The sequence below is a fragment of the Schistocerca cancellata genome, chromosome 5 (genome assembly GCF_023864275.1).
Source record: "Schistocerca cancellata isolate TAMUIC-IGC-003103 chromosome 5, iqSchCanc2.1, whole genome shotgun sequence".
NCBI classification, from domain to species: Eukaryota; Metazoa; Arthropoda; class Insecta; order Orthoptera; family Acrididae; genus Schistocerca; species Schistocerca cancellata.
This window is the reverse complement of record NC_064630.1, coordinates 773,485,816-773,509,420: the sequence shown is the minus strand read 5'-3', so window position 1 is coordinate 773,509,420 and position 23,605 is coordinate 773,485,816. Positions and strand designations below refer to the sequence as shown.

At 44.3% G+C, this 23,605-nt stretch overlaps 1 protein-coding gene across 1 annotated transcript in view; it reads left to right on the top strand.

Annotated features, from left to right (window-relative positions):
- The window catches only part of LOC126187675 (aurora kinase A-A-like), a 72,673-nt gene that overhangs the window by 30,434 nt on the left and 18,634 nt on the right, over positions 1-23,605 (top strand). Inside the window, exon 5 of the mRNA XM_049928908.1 lies at positions 20,741-20,972. Within this exon, the coding sequence (XP_049784865.1) occupies positions 20,741-20,972 (232 nt within the window). The remainder of the gene's footprint in view (positions 1-20,740; positions 20,973-23,605) is intronic.

Genomic DNA, 23,605 nt, shown 5'->3' with positions numbered 1-23,605 from the left:
TTTACTCTGTGCCTCTCCACACACTGACAGCACTGATTTTATGCCTCTAATGAAAATGCCGTAACAAGCCCTTGAAACAACCAAACCCAGAAATTCTCTTTTCAGGGACACTTTCATGATCCTTTCCGTGTAGAATGTGGCTGAACAGTGGGATCTGCTGTAAATGCATGTGTTTGAACCTTTCAAACAATGAATCCTCCACTTCATGTTTAGCTTTCCAGACTTGCCTCTATTTTGTCTTGAACTTTTCGATGAGGGAGTAAATTTTGGGATCTGGAAGTGTTGTACAGCCTGTCGTTTAGTCTTCACTCCACTGTCAGCCATATGCAGAATTTTTTGCTTTTGTTGTAGTGTCAGAGGATTATGAATTCGTTTCTGTTGCAGCAGCATATTGCGAGTGATGGAGTGAAACGAAAAAATGCATTTATTATTGACAGACAGAGCTCTTTAGGTTATTGAATATTGTGTGCTGCATGCAGTGGTCTCTTCTCCGGCCCATGGTGGAAGTGACACATGACAGCAAGCAAGTAATCAGGCCTTTGTTGTGAAATTATAGTAAAGTAAATTAGCCAGAAAAATTGTGGAATGTGTGATGGAAAATACTGTACTGTACAGAGCTACATATGACATCCTTATTCAGTTTAGGCAAGAAATAAAATGTGGAATATGTAATGTGGGGCCAAATTTTCATTTGTAGTATGAATTATCCAAAACTTGGTTTAAGCACTAGAGTTTTTGGTGTAATTTGGCGGAGACTGAACAGCTAGTATGGGTCGACAGTTTTCCGATTTCAAAATAAAAAGGGTCTACTGTAATATACTAATTGAACTTGCAACTGCAGGTGTTTGCAGCAGTCTGCATTTGCAAGAATGTCCTCGATACAAATTTATAATCTCCAAAGCTGCTGTTACGCAAATACAGCAAAAGAATCTGTTTCCTTAAATGATCATTCTACCTGAACAGTACTAAAAAATAAAAATATTATAATTACTGCTTGTTTCTGTGTCATTCTTGTTGCTTCCATCCCCCTCCCAGTTTATTTAATCTTAATAAAAGATAAGTATGCTGCTAAAATTGCAACATGAATTTATATGATGGTAATACCATCTCATGGCAGCTCTTGAATGTAATATGGAGGCTCTCACATTGCTTACAAAATTAGCAGCATACAAGTGTTTTCCCTTGAGGGAATATGGATCAAGGTACTGAGGGAAGAGGCAAAAAAATCTAAATACTTCTTCTCATCGGCTAAAACACAAATCATAGCTTTGATGTAATCAAAACAATGGCATGAAAGTGCTGTTTGGTATTCTTTCATATGCATTCATCAGCACCTGAAACAAAAAATGACAATATAATGAGTCATGATAAATAAATAACGTTTGTTAATCAAAAGGCAAAGAAAAATGTTAAATGTTCCCAACTACTTCTCTTGATAGCAATTATTAATTGCTGACAGCATATGATCAATGTTATGTGAAAGTGGCTACTGTACGAAGAACTCCTGAAGGTATTGGATCTCAAATTTGTGATATACAATCCCAAAGGGACAATTTAAAGGAGGAAACCGATAAAAAGGACTGCGTAGGATAAGGAGAAAGTGGGTACTAAGATTGTAAGATACACAATGGGGCGGCAGTAAACTTGATTTGTGTGTAGCATAAATTGCTGCTTATGATAATTTTGAGAGCTCCTCCACTTCATCTCCATCTCCTCGCCGCCGCTGCCACCACCACCACCACCACCACCAGGAAAGATGGGCTGCTGGTAGGTACTAACAGCCAATCGGGAGGGTTTGTGTAGCGGAGTCTCTCTCAGGTTGTTCTAGTGTATCGAAGTGCCACTGGGCTGTGCCCGTCTGACTTCAAGTAGTGCGCTTGGGGATTTATGAAAATGAGATATTGTGCTGTGTGCGTGTTTTTGTGTAAATGTTTGTTCTGTGTGTGTGTCCTTGTTCTCTAAATGTCCCTAAATTGACGGGTGAGTGTTAGTTTTGGGCGCTTATGTTGAAAATGGGGGTGATCGTGACCTAAATTTTGTATGAGTTGATGGGGCGATGTTTGAGTTTTCTCATAAAGTCTGGTGGATTTCTCCTTTATGAGGGAGTATATGGTTGGGTGGCCTAAAAATTCTCTTATTTGTGTGTTTCGGACGTATCTGTCAGCGCCTGTGATGATTCGGAAGGTTTTATTCTGCAGTCGCTGTAATCGTGCCAGCGTGGTGTCTGACGCCATCGACCATACTTCCGATCCATACAAGATGGCCGGTAGCATGAGCTGACGCCAGAGTAGCATTTTGCAGTTTAGGGTGAGGCCGTCACCCTTTAGGAGGGGGTATAGCTGCGACAGGAGGGCACAGCCTTTGTTCGCAGCTTTGTGGACGTGTTTTTGCCACGTAAGACGACTGTCTATTTCGAGGCCTAGGTATGTGATACGGTTACGCCAGGCTAGGTCCCGACCGCCAATGGTGAGTTGTTGGTCTGGGAGTTTTAGCCTGGTCGTGAAGTATATTGCTTGGGACTTTTCAGGGTTTACTTTTATCTTCCAAATGTTGCACCACTGTGTGATTTTGTCGAGGTGCTCTTGTAGCTTGCGCCGTATGAATGCAAGGTTACTACAGCTCCTGAAGATTGCTGTATCGTCGGCGTAGAGAGCAATCCCTCCGCCGACCTGCTTGGGTATGTCGTTAGTGTAGATTGAGTAGAGAACGGGACCCAGGACCGAACCTTGCGGTACTCCGGCCGCAATCGGTCGTGTCTGACTCGATCTCGATCCACTTCTTACGAAGAATTGACGCTCCGCAAGAAATGAGTCAATGATCTGTATTAGATGTCCTGGGCACCCTATTTGGTCTAGTTTGTATATTAGGCCATCGTGCCAGACGCGGTCAAATGCCTTCTCTATATCCAGGAACACTGCTCCTGTAGATTCTCTCTTTGCCCTGGCCAGACAAATGTGCTCTACCAAGCGCAGGCATTGTTGGGTTGTGGAGTGTTCAGAGCGGAAACCAAACTGCTCGGGCATCAGGATGTTGTGTGCAGTAAGGAAGTGTTGAAGGGGTGAGAGGATGAGCAGCTCGAGTATTTTACTCATGCCGTTTAGTAGTGAGATAGGTCTATAGCTTTCTGGAAGGAGCAGGTTCTTATTAGGTTTGGGTAGGGTGATGACTTTTGCAGTTTTCCACACTGAGGGGAAGTAGGTGAGTTTTAGGCAAGCGTTGAAGACGCTTGCCAGAAACGTTATGGCAGGAGGTGGAAGGTGCTTTAGGAGTGGAGTGCGGATGCAGTCAGGGCCAGGAGCTTTGTGGTTTCCCTGACGCTTGATAAGTGCGCTTATTGTCGGCTCGTTAACGGGCACGAATTCTGTATTTGGGCGCGTATTTCTAATCTGAGTCACTCGTCCGACGACTAATCTTTCCTGCCTGTCACTCTCGTCATCGTCGATGACGTGAGTTCGGAATTGTGACTCTAGTGATTGTGCCATTACTTCCGCCTTGTCGTGATCTTCGTACACTAGACCGTTCACGCCGTGGAGTGGCCTGTTCTCTCTGGTGGGGGCTTTCCGCTGCCGGGCTATTTGCCAGATCTTGCGTTTGCTGTTATCTGTTTCGGCGGTTTGTAACATCTCCTCCCAGCAGCGGCTCCTGTGCTCCTGCAGTCGGAGTTTTACCTGGTCCTCCAGCCGCCGCAGCCGGCGGCGGTCAGCTGTGTCGCGGTGACGCTGCCACAGCTTACGCAACCTGCGTTTGGCGACTATGAGGTCCCAGATGTCAGGGGGCAGGTCCCTGGCGCCAGGCTCTGTAGTGAGCCTGACGCTTGTAGCGCGAGCACAGGCGTGGAGGACGTCTGTAAAGTTGGTGATTGCTTCGTCTATCTCTTCTTTTGTTTCCATCTGTGGGATTTCCTCCACGTGCTCACCCACCAGGTATTTGTATCGGTCCCAGTTTGTTATTACTTCTGTTTTTGCCATCCTCCCGGCTTCGTCTTCGACACTGGCTATGTCCAGAACGACCGGGTTGTGGTCAGAGTTCAGCTCGTGGTGCACCGTGACCGCCGTGTCGAGAGCAAAGTTTTTTACGACGAAAATATCCAGGATATCCGGATTTTTTGTCGGGTCCACTGGGATATGCGTAGGCTCGTCGGGTGCGATGATGCTGAGGGCAGCACGCCTCTCGACGAGTCTATGCAATCTCTCGCCACTTGCGTTCTCGGCGCGACAGCCAAAGGCCCTATGTTTCGAGTTTAGGTCCCCTCCCACAATCACACGAGCGCCAGTACCCAGCAGTGCCTGAAGGTCCTGTGTCAGTATGGTGGTGCTCGGGGGGTGGTAGGCGGAGATGATGGTGTATAGTGTGTTATGAATTTTGATCTCTATACCGGCTGCCTCGATGCTGGGTGTCTGTGGTAGGTCCACTGTGCGGAAACACCTTCTGCCTTTTACGAGGACCGCTACTCCGCCGCGCTGGCGGCCTACGCGGTCAACTCTATGAATGGAGTAATTTCTCACAGAAAAGCGGTCCTCGGGCTTAAGGTGGGTTTCCGTCAGACACACAACGTCGATCGCATACCGGTCTAGAAACTCCTCTAGGATGTTTTTCTGTGTTTTTACGCCATTTGCGTTAAAGGTTAAAATGCTGAACTTTCTGGATCTAGGGGGAGGACATGAATTTACTTAGGCCGTCAGGCGCCGCCCGCACGCGCGCCATGGTGTCCCTAATTGTGTATATGATATTTGTCAGGCTGAAGCCCGCAAACAGTTGGCGCAGCTCGTCAAAGACGCCGAGCGGCGTTCCTGGCTGCTGGCCAGCGGCCGACTGAGGCGGCGCGGCAGCTGCGGGCGCCTCAGTGCGCTGGTGGCGTGGAGGGGGAGGCCAGGCGGCAGCAGCCGTCGGGGCGCGTGGTGGGGGAAGCGAGGGAAAGGCTTCTCGCCCCGGTGCAGTCGCTCCGCGGCTGCTGGCGGAGGCAGAGCCAGCTGCCTGCGCGTTTGCCGCGGATGTGGGCTGCGGGGCCGTAGAGGCGGAAGCGCCTCGTAGCAGGGCAGCACCGTTTACCGACCGAGGGGGGCGGGTGGACATGAGTTGTATTCGTGTGGGGCACCGGCTGTAGTTCGCCGGGTGATCGCCCCCACATAGGGCGCATTTTGCCGGGGTTGCACGGCTCTTTTTGCATGTGTGTGTCAAGTGTGGGCCGGCACACTTGACGCACTTTGGAGGATGGTGGCACTGTTCTGCAGAGTGAAAAAGCTGTTGGCACTTGTGGCATTGAACAGGGCCTTCAGGTTGTCGATATTTCTCTACCGTAACCTTGCAGTTCATAAACAGCTCTATTTTCAAGAGCTCTCTATTTTTCTCGTCAGGGTGGAGTATGACTTTGAATGTAGCTCTCTTCTTACGCCCTTCTCCAGGGTTGCTCGGGTCAGATGCCTTGGTCTCCTGTTTGACCTCGATGACCCGGAAGTGGCGCTCGATGAGTAGCTCCTTGATTTCTGCGGGATCTGTGTCGCTGGGGAGACCTTTGATCACCGCCTTGTACGCGTGTTTCTCTGTGACTGGATAGGTGTGATAGGGTATCTTTTTCTGTGTGAAATAGGCTAAGAGAAATCTGTAGTCGGGCAGGGTTGACGGTTGAAATTTCACCGATGACCCCCTGCATGAGGTGTTTAGGCCTCCCTTTAGTTGTGGGGCGACCTCTTTTATGATCTTCATTGTTCCGTTAAGTATTGTGGCAAGGATTGGGGGCACCTTTTCTCGTTTCGGCCTCGATTGCGCTTGCGCGCCTGAGGTCGAGGGACGGGTAGGCGTTTCTTTGTCCGTTTCAGCTCCGTCGGTGTCGATCGGAGCGAAGCTGTTTGATGTCGGGATGTTCGCGACAACTGTTTCCCCCCCTACTTCCATGTCATCACTCACAGGTTGTACTGTGTCATCACTCACAGGTTGTACTGTTTCCTCAGCGAGCCGGCTTGGGGCCGGACGCTTAGGCGCTGGCATAACGTCCGATTCGTGTACGCGTGTTTTAGCTTTGGTAATGGCTGAAGATGGTTGGCCGCGGGTACCCAGTGACTGGGTGCCGCAGCGGACTGGGGCTTTGGGCTTACCCAAGATGATTGTCTCAGCGGTACTTGAAGTCAGACATTTACTGCCCAGGGGCACTGGATGTTCGTTCGTTGGCACCGTTAGGTTTCCCCGAACAGCGCCAGCCCTATCATTGACTGCACGCGGGTCACCGGGTAGTACCACGGGCCCTGGCGCAGGAATTTCCCTACTCTTGGAGGAGCAGGGAGGATGCCCTGCGGCAGTATCTGAGTGATTCACGTCCGAGGCAGATCAGACGACCAGTGAGCTAGAAAGCCGCAGCCCCCGCCGCCACCGCGCTGCCAGTAGACCGGCAGCCGCTGCACGACAAAGGGACAACGTAAGCGTCCTACCACGACAAATTTGCGGCGCAATCGCAAAGCATGCGCACCCACACTCGACAAATTTTGCTTGCGTTGTGCACGCACAACGCACACGACAAATTTTGCTAAGCTACGGCTAGCGTAGCGCTCCAAAGGGATCTCCCAGCAGCGCGCGGCAGTATAGCGTCCGCTCACGGCCGATCCACCCCCTCGAATGGCCGTATAGCGTCCGCTCACGGCCGATCCACCCCCTCGAATGGCCCCATGTAGCCAGTCCTTTAGACTTGCGAGTAAATTCTAAAAGTTTTGGGTCTAGTAACAGAACACATGCTGGCAGTCAAAATGTGTTTTTAATAGTAAAAAGGAAAGAGGGGAGCTTTGAGAAAGTTTTGCATTTCTGTATTCAATTAGGGTTAGAAGGCATTACTGGCAGTTTAAAATCAGTTAAGCAGTTGCATAATAGGACACTGCTGGTGGAAACATCTAGTTCCCAATAAGTTAAGAACTTCCAGGAAGATACATGCCTTGGGAATATGCATCGAAGCTGAGCTGCACACTGCCTTGAATTACAGCAGAGGTGTTATGACATGAAAAGTCCTGTGTGTCTTCCCAAGGAAGAACTGAAAGATGAGTGAGCATCATAACGTATAGTTGACGTGCAAAATATCCTGAAGAGAGTGGTTGTGGATCTTGTAAAGGCAGACGTCCTTTGTCCTTATGTTTAACCCATTAAGTGCCATGGTACCCATTTGGGGATCCATTAAAATAAATCATTTATTTCAAGGCTATTGCATCTTTTATTTTATATTCCTTTTCCTCGTCTCTACATCAATCAGGCGACACAGAAATAAATGTAGATTGAAAAAATAATTTGGTACTTAATGGGGTAATAGGATAAAACTTCATCAGCGTGTTAAGGCAGGTTTCCTTAACTTAACCATGTGGTCTTCTCTCCAACCCAAGATGCTGTTCCCAATGCCAGCGCATTGGGGATACTACTCTTGGGTGTCACGGAGAAGCTACTTGTGGCAAATGTGGCAAGGCTGCTTATGAGAGTCCCTTGTTCATCTCTGTTAAAGTGTGTGAACTGCCCTGAAGCTCACTCTGTCTGAAGTCAGGAATGCAGTATGTTTCTGGAAGAATGGAAGGTACAAGAGCTCAAAACAACAAAGTGCATCCGATATGCTGAGACCAAAAAGATGTATAAAGCCATGCTACATCCTTTGCTTTGGTTCTCAAATAGCTGGTACAGGAAGCAGGTGCTGCTACACAGGATGAAGTTGCTAGTGTTAGCACTAGTACCTACGTTTGTCAAGTCGCTTTTCCTGCTGCAGTTATTTGGATGTTTGTCCCCCCCCCCCCTCCCCCCCTCTCTTCCAGAATCTTAGAAAAGGCTGTGGTTGCTGATGTTGCGGTGTGGGGCTACAAAGGATCAGCCAGGGACACTGTCCATTGCTGCCACTGTCCATTGCAGCTGCGGTTGTGGCTTCAAAGCCTACTCAGGACAAAAAATTAAAGGCGAGATGTCCAGCACTGATAGAATTAGGAAATAGTCAGATAATGTCTGCCCTCCTCTCTGGTGTCTCCCTGGTTTCTTCTGTAGAGGCAAGAGACCTCGACGTTGGACTGGGACAGTCATCTCACCCCAAGACTGAACCTCTGTCCATTACAGGCTCCCCTCCCATGCAGAAAGTCAGGATGAAAATGCTGGTCTGTGATAGGTGGCTCTCATCCTGTGGCCGATCATTAATGGATGCAGAACACATGTGGAGGAACTAACACTGCTAGCACAGGAAACCATCTCCTCCACGTGCTTGTGTTCGCGGGAAACTCATTTTAAAGTGTCAGTTGGCCCTGCGCTGTGGGGCTATGGACTCTCACAAGTATGACCTGACTGGGAAAAGGGCCAAAGGCAGGGTCACTTTGTTAATAACATGCCATCGCTCCTATGTTCTCTCGCTAGCTACTGATCTGCAAGTGGTTGCAGTTCATGTATATGTCTGAAAATCACAGTTTGTTCACTGTATTTAGCTCCACATGATTTACTGGCTCTGAGGCTCTAACAGGCCTTATATAACAACTCCCCCAACCATTTCTCCTACTAGGAGAATTCAATGCCCACCATATATTGTGGAGTTTGACCTATATTTGCCCTGAGGTGAGGTTTTGGAGAGCCTCGATGTCTCGAGAGGTGTGCATCCTCAACACTACCACTACCACTGCCACTCATTTCTGTGCTCCTACAGAGTCATTCTCGGCCATTGACCTCTCTTTCTGCTCTCTAGCCCTCGTGGACTCTGTTAAGTGGGAAGCCACTGACTACCTTCATGCCAGTGACCAATTCCTGCTCAGGTTTCATCTGCTGGATGGAGCACTACCTGCACAGAAGCCACCAAAATAGATGGTAAGCAGGGCTGACTGGACACTATTTGGCCAGATAGCTATGTTTAAAAACAACAGCAGCAACCAGGAGTGGGTGGTCCACACCACATGAGTGACCCAGCATGCCACTGACTTATTGATCCTAGAGTCCTCTTAGGTGGCAACCTATTACTTGGTGAACCAGTGAGTGCTGTTCAGCAATCCAGGATAGGTGTGCAGCTTTTCAATGGTTTACATACTGCCCAGCAACAGACAACCTCACAGAGTTTCAGGTTGTGACAGCCAAGACTTGACGTGTAATTAAGGAGAGCAAGAAGAGTTCATGGTAACTGTTCCTGGACTCTGTCAACTGTTCCACTTGTCTCACAAAAGAATGGGAAACTATCAGGAGGATTTCTGGTAAACACAGCTCATTATCAAGAGCAGCAATGCTAAACAGGAGTGTCTTTAAACAACACCCAGAGACATTGCTCAGGGACTGTTGGAGAGTTTTGTCTTTGACATGGAACAGTATGCAATCTTGTGGGCACTGAAGCAGATGAGTGTGCTTCCAGTGCCAAATTCATTGTTTGTTGAAATTATCTGAGTGCCCTTCACTCTGTACAATGCTTGCCTGTAGCAGATAAAGTAGCCCAGAATATCCAGGACACCGTCCTTCAGCTAAAACAGCTTGGGAAGGAAGTGTCATTTTGCTGGGTACAAAGACACATAGGTACTGCGGGAAATGAAAGAGTGGATGTAGGAGCCAACAAGGCCTGTAAAGACACTCAGCTATTTCAGTGTGCTGTCCCCCTGCATACTATCACCTCGCTGTTCAGGTAGTCATGTGTCAATGGGAAGAAGAGTGGCTGGAACTGACTGATAAGCTGCATCTAGTAAAGCCAGCTGTGGGGCCGTGGCATACCTACTTTTGGCCAGAAAGCCGGGATGAGATTCTGCTTATTCTTCCTCTCATAGGTCACAGTCCTCTTGATACATGGCTTCTTGCTCCAGTGAGAGGGTTGTCCAATGTGTGGTGCTTGTGGCATATGGATAACAGCATGCTTCATTTTACTAGACTGTTTTATTTTTGGATCTGAGGGCAGCGGCATATTTGCCCTCAGTTTTAGGTGACATTGAAACGAATATGGTTAGTTTCAAGATTTTGTGATGTGTCCAACTTGTTTCCAAAACTTTTAGGGAGAGGTTCTTAATGTGTGAACAGGGTGACTGTCTCACCTGTGTTTTTTGTAAGTGGTCTGCCAGTCAAATTTCCTTGCACTTTTCTTTTACATCTTCTGTCATTTTACTTTGATTTTAAACCCAGCAATGGCACCTTTCAGCCTTCTCTGTTGTATTAAGGCCTACAAGAGTGATTGTGTGGATCACTGCAAGTGGGGTGGCAGTGAGTGAAGAAGTCTCATTTTGTAGACTTCATTATTGTGTGATAACAAGTTTTTACATTTTAACCATTTTAATTTCTTTTAATATATGTAAGGGTGCTAATAACCTTGAAGTCAGGCACTCGTAAGTTCAAAACGCGCTATTCTCCTGATATCAAAGCAGTTCATTATAAGGTACTTCGGTTTATCCAAAGGCCTCCTTTACTTTCTTATACACCTTTCAATAGGTGTGCATGGTTCTATAGCCACGCATTTCTCATCTAGCCATACTTGCTTTACCAGTTTACAGTTCCTGTCTCTCAATTTTTAGACATGTGTAGTCCCTTTTTCTTGCTTAATTTGTTGCAGTTTTTTATTTGGGTTCATTGTCTTGTGCGTTAGGCAAAGATTTCACTGGACTTTGTGTTTTTTTACCTATTCGTCATCTGCTGCCTTCGCTATTTCATCTCCCAAAGTTACCAATTCATCGTCTCCTGCAGTCCTTCCCCCTGTGGTAATCAATTGTTGTCTAGTGCTGTTTCTGAAAGCTCTCAATAACCTCTTTTTTTCAGCATATCTAGGTACATTCCTTTAATTTCCTACCTTTATGCAATTTCTTCAGTTTTAATGTGCTATTCACAACCAAGTACACATCTCCATGCCCCTCCCCAGCCCCCCTTTTTGATTTTGGAATCTGTTTGACAACTGTATAATGAACGTGAAAGCATGGAGCCTTCCTCCATGATTCTTAAACCAGGTGTTAACTATGATTAAATTATTCTTTGTGCATAATTCTACCAGCTGACTTCCCCTTCCATTCATATCCCCCAGTCCATGTTCTCACACTACCTTTCTTTCTCATTCTTTTCGTACTATCAAATTTTAGTTTCCCATAACAATTAAATTATTGTCTCCTGCACCTATCTAAATAATATCTTTTTACATAGGGTAACATGCATTGTTATAATTTTTTCATTTGAAGACTTTGTTGGATGATTAATCTGTGCTGCTGTATTTGATGTTAGCTTTGTACTTATCTTGGCTATTATATATTCATCATATTTATAGTAGCTTCCAAGCATTCTTATTTTCGCATTCATTATTAGGCCACTTCTTGCATTACCTGTATTTCATTTTATGTTCATAACATATACCCACATGACCAGAAGTCCCGTTCTTCCTGCCACTGCACTTAATAAATTCCCACTATATCTAACTTCAACCTACCCACTTCCCAGTTTAAATTCTCTAACCTGTATACCCAATTAAGGGATCTCTAACATATTAAGCTCAGACCCTGAGAACACCAGTCAGTTTTGCTGCTTCTCATAACAATGTCATCCTGAGCAGTCCCATGCTGCAAGCCTGAACGGAGATATCGGTCGGTACTGTTCAGCTAGCTCAGTGCTTTGAATGGTTCACTCTCGCTCTTGCTGATACACACTCGAGTGACCATTTTCCAAATGTCCTTAGGTTGCAGCCACAACTGCCATCTATGCACCCAAGACGCTGGAAGTTTGCCCAAGCCGATTGGACACTTTTTTGTCTCTAGCGACATTTGGTGACCGTCGCTTTCATAGCATCGACGATCAGGTACCTCATATTGAAGGTCTGAATCAGAGGCTGAGACGGTGCTGCGACCATGTGGGCTGCAGATTCCTCGACTTGCGCCATAGGGTGGTGGGGTTTTGGGTTCCGCTGGATAGGTCAGGAGTCCACTACACGCAGCAACTGGCTACATGGGTAGCTGGGGTTGTGTGGCGTGGACTGGGCGGTTTTTTAGGTTAGATGGCCTCGGGCAAGTACAGAAAGGGCAGCAGCCTCAAAGGGTGCGGGGTAAAGTCGGGACATGCGGGGGCCAAGCACCAATCGGTATTGTAATTGTAAACTGTCGAAGCTGCATTGGTAAAGTACCGGAACTTCAAACGCTGATAGAAAGCACCGAAGCTGAAATCGTTATAGGTACAGAAAGGTGGCTGAAGCCAGAAATAAATTCTGCCGAAATGTTTACAAAGGCACAGACGGTGTTTAGAAAGGATAGATTGCATGCAACCAGTGGTGGCATGTTTGTCGCTGTTAGTAGAAGTTTATCCTGTAGTGAAATAGAAGTGGATACTTCCTGTGAATTATTATGGGTGGTGGTTATACTCAACAACCGAGCTAGGTTAATAATTGGCTCCTTTTACCAACCTCCTGACCCAGCAGCATTAGGGGCAGAACAACTGAGAGAAAATCTGGAGTACATTACACATAATTTTCCTCAACATGTTATAGTCTTATGTGGAGATTTCAATTTACCAGATATGGACTGGAACACTCAGATGTTTAGGATGGGTGGTAGGGACAGAGCATCGAGTGACATTATACTGAGTGCACAATCCGAAAATTACCTTGAGGAATTAAACAGAGAACCGACTAGTGGAGATAACATCTTGGACCTACTGATAACAAACAGACCCAAACTTGATCATAAGGCCGTTACAGCATCCATGAATATGGAAGTTAATAGGAATATAAAAAAAAGGGAGGAAGGTTTATTTGTTTAGCAAGAGTAATAGAAGGCAGATTTCAGACTACCTAACAGATTAAAACGAAAATTTCTGTGGCGACACTGACAATGTTGAGGGTTTATGGAAAAAGTTCAAGGCAATCGTAAAATGCGTTTTAGACAGGTACGTGCCAAGTAAAACTGTGAGGGATGGGAAAAACCCACCATGGTTCAACAACAAAGTTAGGAAACTACTGCGAAAGCAAAGAGAGCTTCACTCCAAGTGTAAACTCAGCCAAAACCTCTGACAAACAGAAGCTAAACGATGTCAAAGTTAGCGTAAGGAGGGTTATGCGTGAAGCGTTTAGTGAATTCGAAAGTAAAATTCTATGTTCCGACTTGACAGGAAGTTCTGGTCTTACGTTAAATCGGTAAGTGGCTCGAAACAGCATATCCAGACACTCAGGGATGATGATGGCATTGAAACAGAGGATGACACATGTAAAGCTGAAATACTAAACACCTTTTTCCAAAGCTGTTTCACAGAGGAAGACCGCACTGCAGTTCCTTCTCTAAATCCTCACACAAACGAAAAAATGGCTGACATCGAAATAAGTATCCAAGGAATAGAGAAGCAACTGGAATCACTCAACAGAGGAAAGTCCACTGTACCTGACGGGATACAGAGTATGCAAAAGAACTTGCCCCCCTTCTAACAGCTGTGTACCGCAAGTCTCTGGAGGAACGGAAGGTTCCAAATGATTGGAAAAGAACACAGGTAGTCCCAGTCTTCAAGAAGGGTCGTCGAGCAGATGCACAAAACTATAGACCTATATCTCTGACGTCAATCTGTTGTAGAATTTTAGAACATGTTTTTTGCTCGCGTGTCATGTTGTTTTTGGAAACCCAGAATCTATTCTTTAGGAATCAACATGGATTCCGGAAACAGCGATCGTGAGAGACCCAACTCGCCTTATTTGTTCACGAGACCCATAAAATATTAGATACAGGCTCCCAGGTAGATGCTATTTTCCTTGAATTCCGGAAGGTGTTCGATACAGTTCCGCACTGTCGCCTGATAAACAAAGTAAGAGCCTACGGAATATCAGACCAGCTGTGTGGCTGGATTGAAGAGTTTTTAGCAAACAGAACACAGCATGTTGTTCTCAATGGAGAGACATCTACAGACGTTAAAGTAACATCTGGCGTGCCACAGGGGAGTGTTCTGGGACCATTGCTTTTCACAATATATATAAATGACCTAGTAGATAGTGTCGGAAGTTCCATGCGGATTTTCGCGAATGATGCTGTAGTATACAGAGAAGTTGCAGCATTAGAAAATTGTAGCGAAATGCAGGAAGATCTGCAGCAGATAGGCACTTGGTGCAGGGAGTGGCAACTGACCTTTAATATAGACAAATGTAATGTATTGCGAATACATAGAAAGAAGGATCCTTTATTGTATGATTATATGATAGCGGAACGGACGCTGGAAGCAGTTACTTCTGTAAAATATCTGGGAGTATGCGTGCGGAACGATTTGAAGTGGAATCATCATATAAAATTAATTGTTGGTAAGGCGGTTACCAGGTTGAGATTCATTGGGAGAGTCTTTAGAAAATGTAGTCCATCAACAAAGGAGGTGGCTTACAAAACACTTGTTTGACCTATACTTGAGTATTGCTCATCAGTGTGGGATCCGTACCAGATCGGGTTGACGGAGGAGATAGAGAAGATCCAAAGAAGAGCGGCGTGTTTTGTCACAGGGTTATTTGGTAAGCGTGATAGCATTACGGAGATGTTTAGCAAACTCAAGTGGCAGACTCTGCAAGAGAGGCACTCTGCATCGCGGTGTAGCTTGCTCACCAGGTTTCGAGAGGGTGCGTTTCTGGATGAGGTATCGAATATATCGCTTCCCCCTACTTATACCTCCCAAGGAGATCACAAATGTAAAATAAGAGAGATTCGAGCACGCACGGAGGCTTTAAGACAGTCGTTCTTCCTGCGAACCATACGCGACTGGAACAGAAAAGGAAGGTAATGACAGTGGCATGTAAAGTGCCCTCTGCCACACACTGTTGGGTGACTTGCGGAGTATAAATGTAGATGCAGATGCAGATACTACAGAAGTTATTCTTACAGCCACTGAACGTTCAATACCTCGCACCTTCGATTTGCCCCTGCACCCCCCAGTTCCTTGGTGGAACGAGGTGTGCCGTGACGCAAGAAGTCAGCAGCAACGCGCTCTTCACGTTTTCCACCACCATCCTACTTTGGCCAACTGTATTCGCTATAAGCAGTTACGTGTGGGATGCCGTCGCGTCATCCGTGATAGCAAGAAGGCAAGCTGGGACTTCTTTACTTGCTCTTTTAACACCTTCACTCCCTCCTCCAAAGTTTAGAGTCGAATTCGATGGTTATCTGGTGCACCTAGCTTCTCCCCAATCTCTGGGCTCACTGTGGCACATGATACCTTAATGGCCCCAGTAGCAATTTCTAACTCATTGGGTCAACACTTTGCTGAGATTTCGCGCTCTCCAAATTACCCGACAGCCTTTCTCCCGAAGAAACGTGCAGCGGAAGTGCAACCTCTTGCTTTCTCCTCTCACAATAGCGAAATCTATAATACTGTTTTCTCCATGTGGGAACTCGCAACATGCACTCTCTTCTTCTCGCTCTTCTGCCCCACGACCAGCTGGTATCCACATCCAAATGTTGCTGCATTTATCGTACCATAGTTTGCACTACCTACTTCGCCTTTATAATCAAATTTGGACTGACAGTACTTTTCCCAGAAGATGGTGGGAAGCTAACATAGTTCCTGTTCCGAAACCTGGAAAGGACAAACATCTTACCTCCAGCTATCGCCCCATTTCTCTCACGAGTAGTGTATGTAAGGTTTTGGAGCGTATGGTGAATTACCGTTTAGCTTGGTGGCTGGAATCCCGCAGTCTTTTAACACCTGCCCAATGCGGATTCTGAAATCATCGTTCTGCAGTTGACCAACCTGTTGCTCTCTCCACTCATATCGTGAACAATTTTCTCCGGAAACGCCAAACAGTAGCCATATTTTTTGATCTGGAGAGAGCATATGATACCTGTTGGAGGACAGGCATCCTCCGCACACTGTTCTCTTGGTGCTTTCGAGGTCGGCTGCCCCTTTTTCTTCGCGAATTTATGGCAGAGCGCACATTTAGAGTGCGGGTGAACACTACTCTCTCCCGTACTTTCTCCCAAGAAAACGGGGTACCCCAGGGCTCCGTGCTGAGTGTTGTACTGTTTGCCATCGCCATAAATAACAATTATGGATTGTCTCCTTCCTGATGTCTCGGGCTCCCGCTTTGTGGATGATTTTGCGATCTACTACAGCTCTCAACGGACCAGCCTTCTTGAACGACGTCTTCAAGGATGTCACGATCGCCTCCACTCTTGGAGCATCGAAACCGGCTTCGGTTTTTCTCCCAGTAAGACCGTTTGTGTTAATTTTTGGCGTCGTACGGAGTTTCTTCCACCTTCCTTACATCTAGGACCTGTCAACCTTCCGTTTTCGGACGTCGCAAAATTCCTGGGTCTTATGTTTGACAGAAAACTGTGCTGGTCCTCCCACGTTTCCTATCTTTCGGCTCGCTGTCTGCAATCCCTCAACATCCTCCGTGTCCTGAATGGTACCTCCTGAGGAGCGGACCGAGTGGTCCTTCTCCGCCTCTATCGCGCCTTAGTGTGCTCGAAATTGGACTATGGAAGCATAGTTTACTCCTCTGCTCGGCCGTCTATTCTTCGGCGTCTCGACTCTATCCACCACTGTGGATTACGTTTAGTGTCTGGAGCTTTTTACACCAGCCCAGTGGAAAGCCTGTAAGCTGAGACTGCTGAACCTCCGCTTTCCAATCGGCGAGCTGTCCTTCTGAGTCGTTATGCTAGCCATCTGTCTTCCATGCCTGCTAATCCAGCCCATGACATTTTTTTCGATGCCTCCTTTGACGTAGGGTATGCAGGCCGCCCCTCCTCCCTACTACCACTGGGAGTCCGCTTCCGTCAACTGCTCCATTCTGTTTTCTTCCGCTTTCTTAAAACCTTCTTGACAACTTGGGGTACAGCACCGCCTTGGCTCCGTCCCCGGATCTGCCTGTTCCGTGACCTTTGTCAGTTTACCAAGGATGGTACCCCCTCTCTCATTTAGCATCGGACATTTGCTGCTCTATTCGCACAAATGAAGGGTGCCACATTTATTTACACAGACGGGCCAGAAACATCATTTGGTGTAGGGAGTGCCTATATTGTTGGCGACACCCCTAATAGATTTCGGCTTCCCGACCTGTGTTCAGTTTTTACTGTGGAGCTTTACGCTGTTCTCCAGGCAGTCCAATACATCCGTCGCCATCAGCGGATACAGTATATTATATGCTCAGATTCGCTCGGCTCTCTCCTCAGTCTCTAAGCTCTCTACCCTGTCCACCCTCTGGTCCACCGGATTCAGGACTGCCTCCACTTGCTCCACTTGGGGGGCGTCTCTGTGGCATTCATCTGGATCCCAGGACACGTTGGTATCCATGTAAACAAGGCGGCAGATATAGCGGCCAAGGCTGCAGTCTCTCTTCTTCAGCTTGCTGTTTGCATGGTTCCCTTTGCTGATCTACAGTGTGTTTTATGTCATTGTGTTGCTCTTTTATGGCACGCACATTGGTCTACACTTCCCAATAATAAATTGTGGGACGTGAAAGCTCTTCCCTGTGCTTGGACCTCTTTCTCCCGAACGCGTCGTCGGGAGGAGGTAATTTTAACTAGACCCCGGATAGGGCACTGTCCTTTTAGCCATAGACATCTTTTAAGTGGCGGTCCTCCCCCACTCTGTCCCCACTGCTCTCAACTGTGGACGGTGGGATGCCTTTTACTTGAGTGCCCCTGTTTTACTCCGTTACGCGTCCGTCTACAGCTGTCGCCTGATATATGTTCCATTTTAGCAGATGACACGCGCTAAGCCGATCGCGTCTCGAGTTTATTAGTATCTTTGAAGTTCTTTTTGGGGACAAACAACCCTTCCTTCTATGGTGGTTTTCTAAGCTTCCCTTCTGTTTTTTAGTTTACCCACTTTTTTGAGTTTCGCTCCCATTGCTGCTGATTTACAGTTTGGTTCTTTTGGCTTTTTGCTAAGCCACAGACCGGCGCTAATGACCGAAGTTTTGCGCCCTAAAAGAGAGAGAGAGAGAGAGAAAGAGAGAGAGAGAGAGAGAGAGAGAGAGAGAGAGAGAGAGAGAGAGAGAGAGAGAGAACTCCAGAATATTTAATGCATTAAGCCATGCGCCGGAGCTGCATGTCCTCAGTAAATATAACTGCTGTAGTTTCTCTTTGCTTTCAGCCCTTTGCAAGACCATGATGGCTAATGTTACATGGGTGTGTTAATCATCCAGACTGTTGGCTTCGCTACAAAGTAGTTATAAAATTTGGAAACTATAAAATAAAAAGATAAATAAAAATTTGTCAGGTTGACAAATTACCTGCTGCAAAATGGGCATAAGGCATAAATATGTTTTTAAAATGACCTATGTTCCTGTTCAAGTCCTAATTTACACACAAGAGTATGTGCCTTTCCAAATTTCATAATTCTCGAGTGATTACATGAGATATTGCAAGTGTTCTGAAGTGGGAAATGTAACAGGAGTTCATAAATACATAACTTCGAGAAGTTGCTGTTGCTGGCAGTGGTTGAATTTGATAAGTCTTCATTTTGTTTCACAGCAAAAGTTCTGGAGTTTGCATTTGTTATAACACCTATGTTGGACAGATTTTATAGTTTTTAAAAATCCATGTTAAGCAGATTCTTCTTTTAACTGTTTATCTTTCCAACTGCCAATTTAATATTAGCAACTGCACTGACTGACACTTCCTTCAACTAATGGCTTTGCAACCCCCTCTTTGTCCTTATATAAATTCATGACAGTGTAGACTTATTTTTGTATTGTTACAATTCAATATTTTATGGTGTACAATGAAAACAAGGTTTTTCAAACTGGCTTAAGTATGACAACATATTCAGCAAGAAAGAATAGTAGATCTTAAGCAAATTGTTTTGTGAAGCATAAAATGTTTTTGGGATAAATTTCATAATATAATTTATTTTGACAATAAATTTACAAATATGTAAGATTTCATAAAAAGCAAATTCCTATTCTAATTACTGAAAAGAGCGTGAACTACAATCTCAAGTTTGTTATGTACAAATAAAGGTGCTCCATTTTGTGCTGAAAATGAACCAGAAAAATTAAATTTCATTACATGACGATGATATTGTGCCTTCATCTTATAGACTTACAATTAACATATTATATTCTGTAAATGCATTCTTATTCCCATGTCATGATACAATGATTACAAGAAGTTGAAAATCACGTAACTGCAAATATGCTTAACATGTAACAAAGTTACAGCATATCATGACCTCTTGTGTACTGTCATTGCTGCAAGCTGGTCTGTAATATTAAAACACACACACACACACACACACACACACACACACACACACACACACATATGCATGCACAAATAAATCTGCCATATTATGGCAGATGGGATGGTGCTTTCATATACTGTACATAATGGTGGAAGTATGTGAACTGTCTGCATACGTCTTATGACACTTACCATCGAACATTGCTCTTACAAGGGAACCTAAAGGACTGCTCTGTCGTCTTTGGTTTTCTTCATACTGATTGGATTTGAAAGTCAGTTCCTGGGCATAAATTTCTTAAAGCAATAAACAGAAATTCTCAAGATCCTGCTTGAAAAACTTGCATTTGAAGATTATACAGTTCTGAATTTTAAGTGCTGTTAAGTAAAAATATTTCAAAATGATTGATCTTATCGCTCTCAGCTGACTGCACAGCACAAGTCTTGTAACTGCAAAGACACTAGTTCAAATTTCACTAGTTTTAACTCTCTTCCTTTTATTTAAATTCTATAGCTATGAAATCGGTGTTAACAAATATTGAATCATAGCTGTTCAGTAAAAATAACATCTATCATTACTTCCATTTTCGTGTGTTTAATATTCACAGTAAATTTAAATTTGGTTCTAGAAAACTGGATATTAAATAGAAAATAAAATACTTTTTATGTATAGGTACTGACAGTATTGTTGATGCATGAATTTTTTTCATTTAACAGTAATGTTTCATATCTCTATAATGAATTTTAATTTGTTGCCATGTGATTAGCAATAAGAAATGCAAAGATATTATTTTTATTGAAATTATTATTAAACATTTAACTAAAATTTACTTTTCTTAAGAACTATGGAATCTGGATAAAATTAAAAAGAAAATTCTTTTAGTGGCACTCGATGACTTCATGACTACTAGACTTTTATGCTCTGCACTCTGCTAATGTTGATTTATGATAGTAACGCAGAAATGTTTGGTACTTGAGAGCACTCAGAAATCTTCAGAGGCCTTTCTTTAAAGTTTTTGGGAGCTGCTTTGTACTGCTTTTTTGGAAATTAGTTCCATAAGTATGAAGAAAATTGAAGTGGGCAGAGCAGTCCCTAAGGTCCTCCATGTTAGATGTCAAGAACTTTCTTGAGGCAGCACTTACTAGAAAATAGTGTGTGTGATTTGATTCGTAAATTTGCTCATTACTGAACACACATCCATTGCAGTGGAGTTTCTGGAATCTGGTCTCACAAAATTTCTACTGTTAACACTGTCATTTAACTTGCTGTGTTGGTGTATTGTGAATTAATTAATGGGATTTCAAGGCCTGTCAGTGGGCTGTTTGATATTGCCAACTGCACTGGGAAACAGTAGGTTTCTCTCTTTTTCACCGATCTTTATCTAAAGGGCAGTCAAGGGATATCAACTAAAGAGGTATTTTAATCGTACTAAGGCTTGCATAGTTAACGGTATTCTTAAGCTCTTAATTCAAATCCTCTAGATTCTAATATTTGCTGATAAAATTGTGGAAGGCCAAAGCAATAGGTTCTTCGCTCAACAAAAGCATCATTTACAGTTCAGAACAACATAAAATTGACAGAATTGATCACTTTTCAATGTACTTTCACTTTCAGTAAGATTCTCTGTAAGAATTTGTTTTGAACTGTGATTTGCTAACTTATTCGCTTTCAGGAGGACTACTTTATGTGGAACACTGGATTATCTTTCTCCTGAAATGGTCAAAGGTCAGCCTCATGATGAAAATGTTGACTTGTGGAGTCTTGGAGTACTTTGCTACGAGTGTTTGGTCGGCAAACCACCATTTGAATCCTCTACCTACGATGACACATACCGCAAAATAAGCAGAGCCCAGTATTCATTGCCACTTTTCATTTCAAATGATGCAAGGGATCTTATCGCAAAGGTAAACTTACTTAATTATTAGGTTGAATAAGAAGTGTCCTTGTAGTATAGGAAAATTGTTTTTCAAATAGTAAGTCACACAGCCTCATGGCAAACAAGAACTGTAAATTCCCTTGATCTTTCATAAACAGCATTATGTCTTCTGAAGTGGTAATACACCTTGCATTCCACAGTGAGAGGATATTTGTACAAACTTTATAGCTGAAGTGAAACAAAGATATTTGTTGAACACGCCTGTATAAATTCTTACACTATAGTCAGTTTTAAATTAGTTAATAGTTGACAGTTTATGGTCTAAAGCTGGTTTTCTCCAATGAGAGTGCTCGATGTCACTCGCAAACCATTCGCCATTGCCAAACTGAAACACCAAATGCTCAGCTGTGTACAAAATGCGCGGATTTCGTAACAGTCATTGTGCGTGTGTTTTTCGTGTGGTTTGTCATATCTGATGGAATCTGAAAGAAAAGAAGCAGACTCGGGATTCGGTATGCAAACACATCAGAAAAGAAAGCTGGGCAAGGAATTGCCTTTAAAGGACTATCGTGATAACTCGTGTGCAGTGTGCTGGAATACCTTGAGAGGCAGGCGGATAATGGGGCCCTCTCTTAGTGGTTTCCAAAGCAGTCGCGTGCAGCAGCCGTGGTTACGGTTAGTGAACTGACGGTACTTCGTATCAGTAAAGAGAAATAAGAGATTGAAATAAACAAAGCAGGACTCTTGTCGTGTAATTGCAGTCTTTCTCGGCGTATTTCACTGACGAATTCTTCTCGGGTTATCAACCGAGTTATGCCATTGTCTTGTTGCAACGTTTCAATGAGTTTTGTACTAATCATCTTCTGGCAAAGATGATGGGTACGGAACTCAATGAAACGTTGTAACAAGAAGGCGCCACCACTCAGCTGACAACCCGAGAATAATTCATCAGGACTCTTGTCTTCATATGCTGGTCAAGAAAAAAACTATGCAGAAACTCGTAGCAAATCTAGAGGCTTTTGAACAAGATGCAGTCTGGTGTCACAATACAATAATCATCATAAGAGAGATTGCCACACATTAGATAAGCTTCAACACAGCGTGGAATTATACTTTTGAAGGCAGCAGATAGACGTTGCGACTGCTTCTGCAGAGTCTCAGCATTAAATATAAAAATATTTCAGGCCGTAAAATGTTGACGGAATGAGAAGACAGCCGCAGGCCGATGCAGATCTTTGCACAGAATGAGATATTAATTTAGAGGACATTGTTTGGATTGATGAAATATGGGTGAATGCAGGTTGTACTGTTAACAAAATGTTGGAGTGACGACAAAGCAGAAGGTATGGCACTCCCTACTGGAAAAGGTGGTAGAATTATTCTTTTGCATGCTGGTACCCACCACAGGTTTATTTCTGGCTGTCAACTACTTTTGAGATCCAAAAAAGAGTACCATGAGGAAATGTTTCACAATTAGTTTTTAAATTGGTTCAAAAGTACGTTGTTACCAAGTTCAGAAAATCTGTGAGTAATTATTATAGGCAATGCTCCATGCCATTAATTTTTGAAGGATAAGACTTGGACTATGCCCTCTTGAAAGGAAGACATTATACAGTGGTCACAGAGTTACTGCGGATAATTCATTGATAAAAATAGTTATTGGAACACGTCACTTCACAAGCCAGTTTCCAACCTCTTTCATTGAGAAAGTAGCTTACGAACATGGACAGTCATTAAACTACCACCTTGTCACTGCCACTTTAACGCTATTGATCTTACTTGGGTGCAAGTGAAAGGGTATGTTCCTCACAAAAATAAAAAAAATTACTGTGAGAGAAACTGATTATTCTGGGTCTAGAGAATGTCGCTGTTGTGATCCATACAAAGTGAGTAATTGACAAAGCATGGAATAATGGTCTTCTTGAAGATAGTGTTATGGTACTTGTTACCACTTCCAGCTGCTCATCCACTTCGGAAAGTTTCAGTGACTCTAAGTGGCGTCTACCCTCTTATGAACAGAGTAGCTGCATGCAGCTAGCAATTTTAGTTACATACACAAAGAAGTTTCCATACTGTTTAAGAGTGTACAGTATTTTTATGCGCTGTGTCTGTGTGATCTATGTATCAGGTGTCAGCTCCTGAAACAAGTATGAGGATAGTTCCACATAACCAATGAAAGCGAGAAATCTGTTTGCTTTTGGCACTGATTTCTCTCTTGTTTGCTAGCAAAGGTTAACTTTAATCACTGTGAACAAAACAAATGTGATGAATAGTTCTGCCGCAAGTTGTTGACTGCAGTCTCCTCAGATACATTGCATATCATGAGGTTGTGGTTATGTTAACAGTTCAGTCACTTCAAATTAGTTGACTACAGAGCATCTCGGTTTCCCATCGTACCTCAAAACGATGATTTCCACCATTGCTTCGCATTACATGTAAGACAAAGGGGCCTCAAACTTTCAGTAATATCAATCTGTCTTTATACTGCCCACCTTAGGGCACGTATTGACTTATTATAAATATCAGAAATATTGACAAGCAATATTGATGGCCCCAAAAATATTCTCAATGCACACTGGGTGTATGGAGTTGAGCATTGATGGTTTGACATTATTTGCCATTCAGGCGTTGGCAGAGCTTCATGAACCAGCCATACAGAGC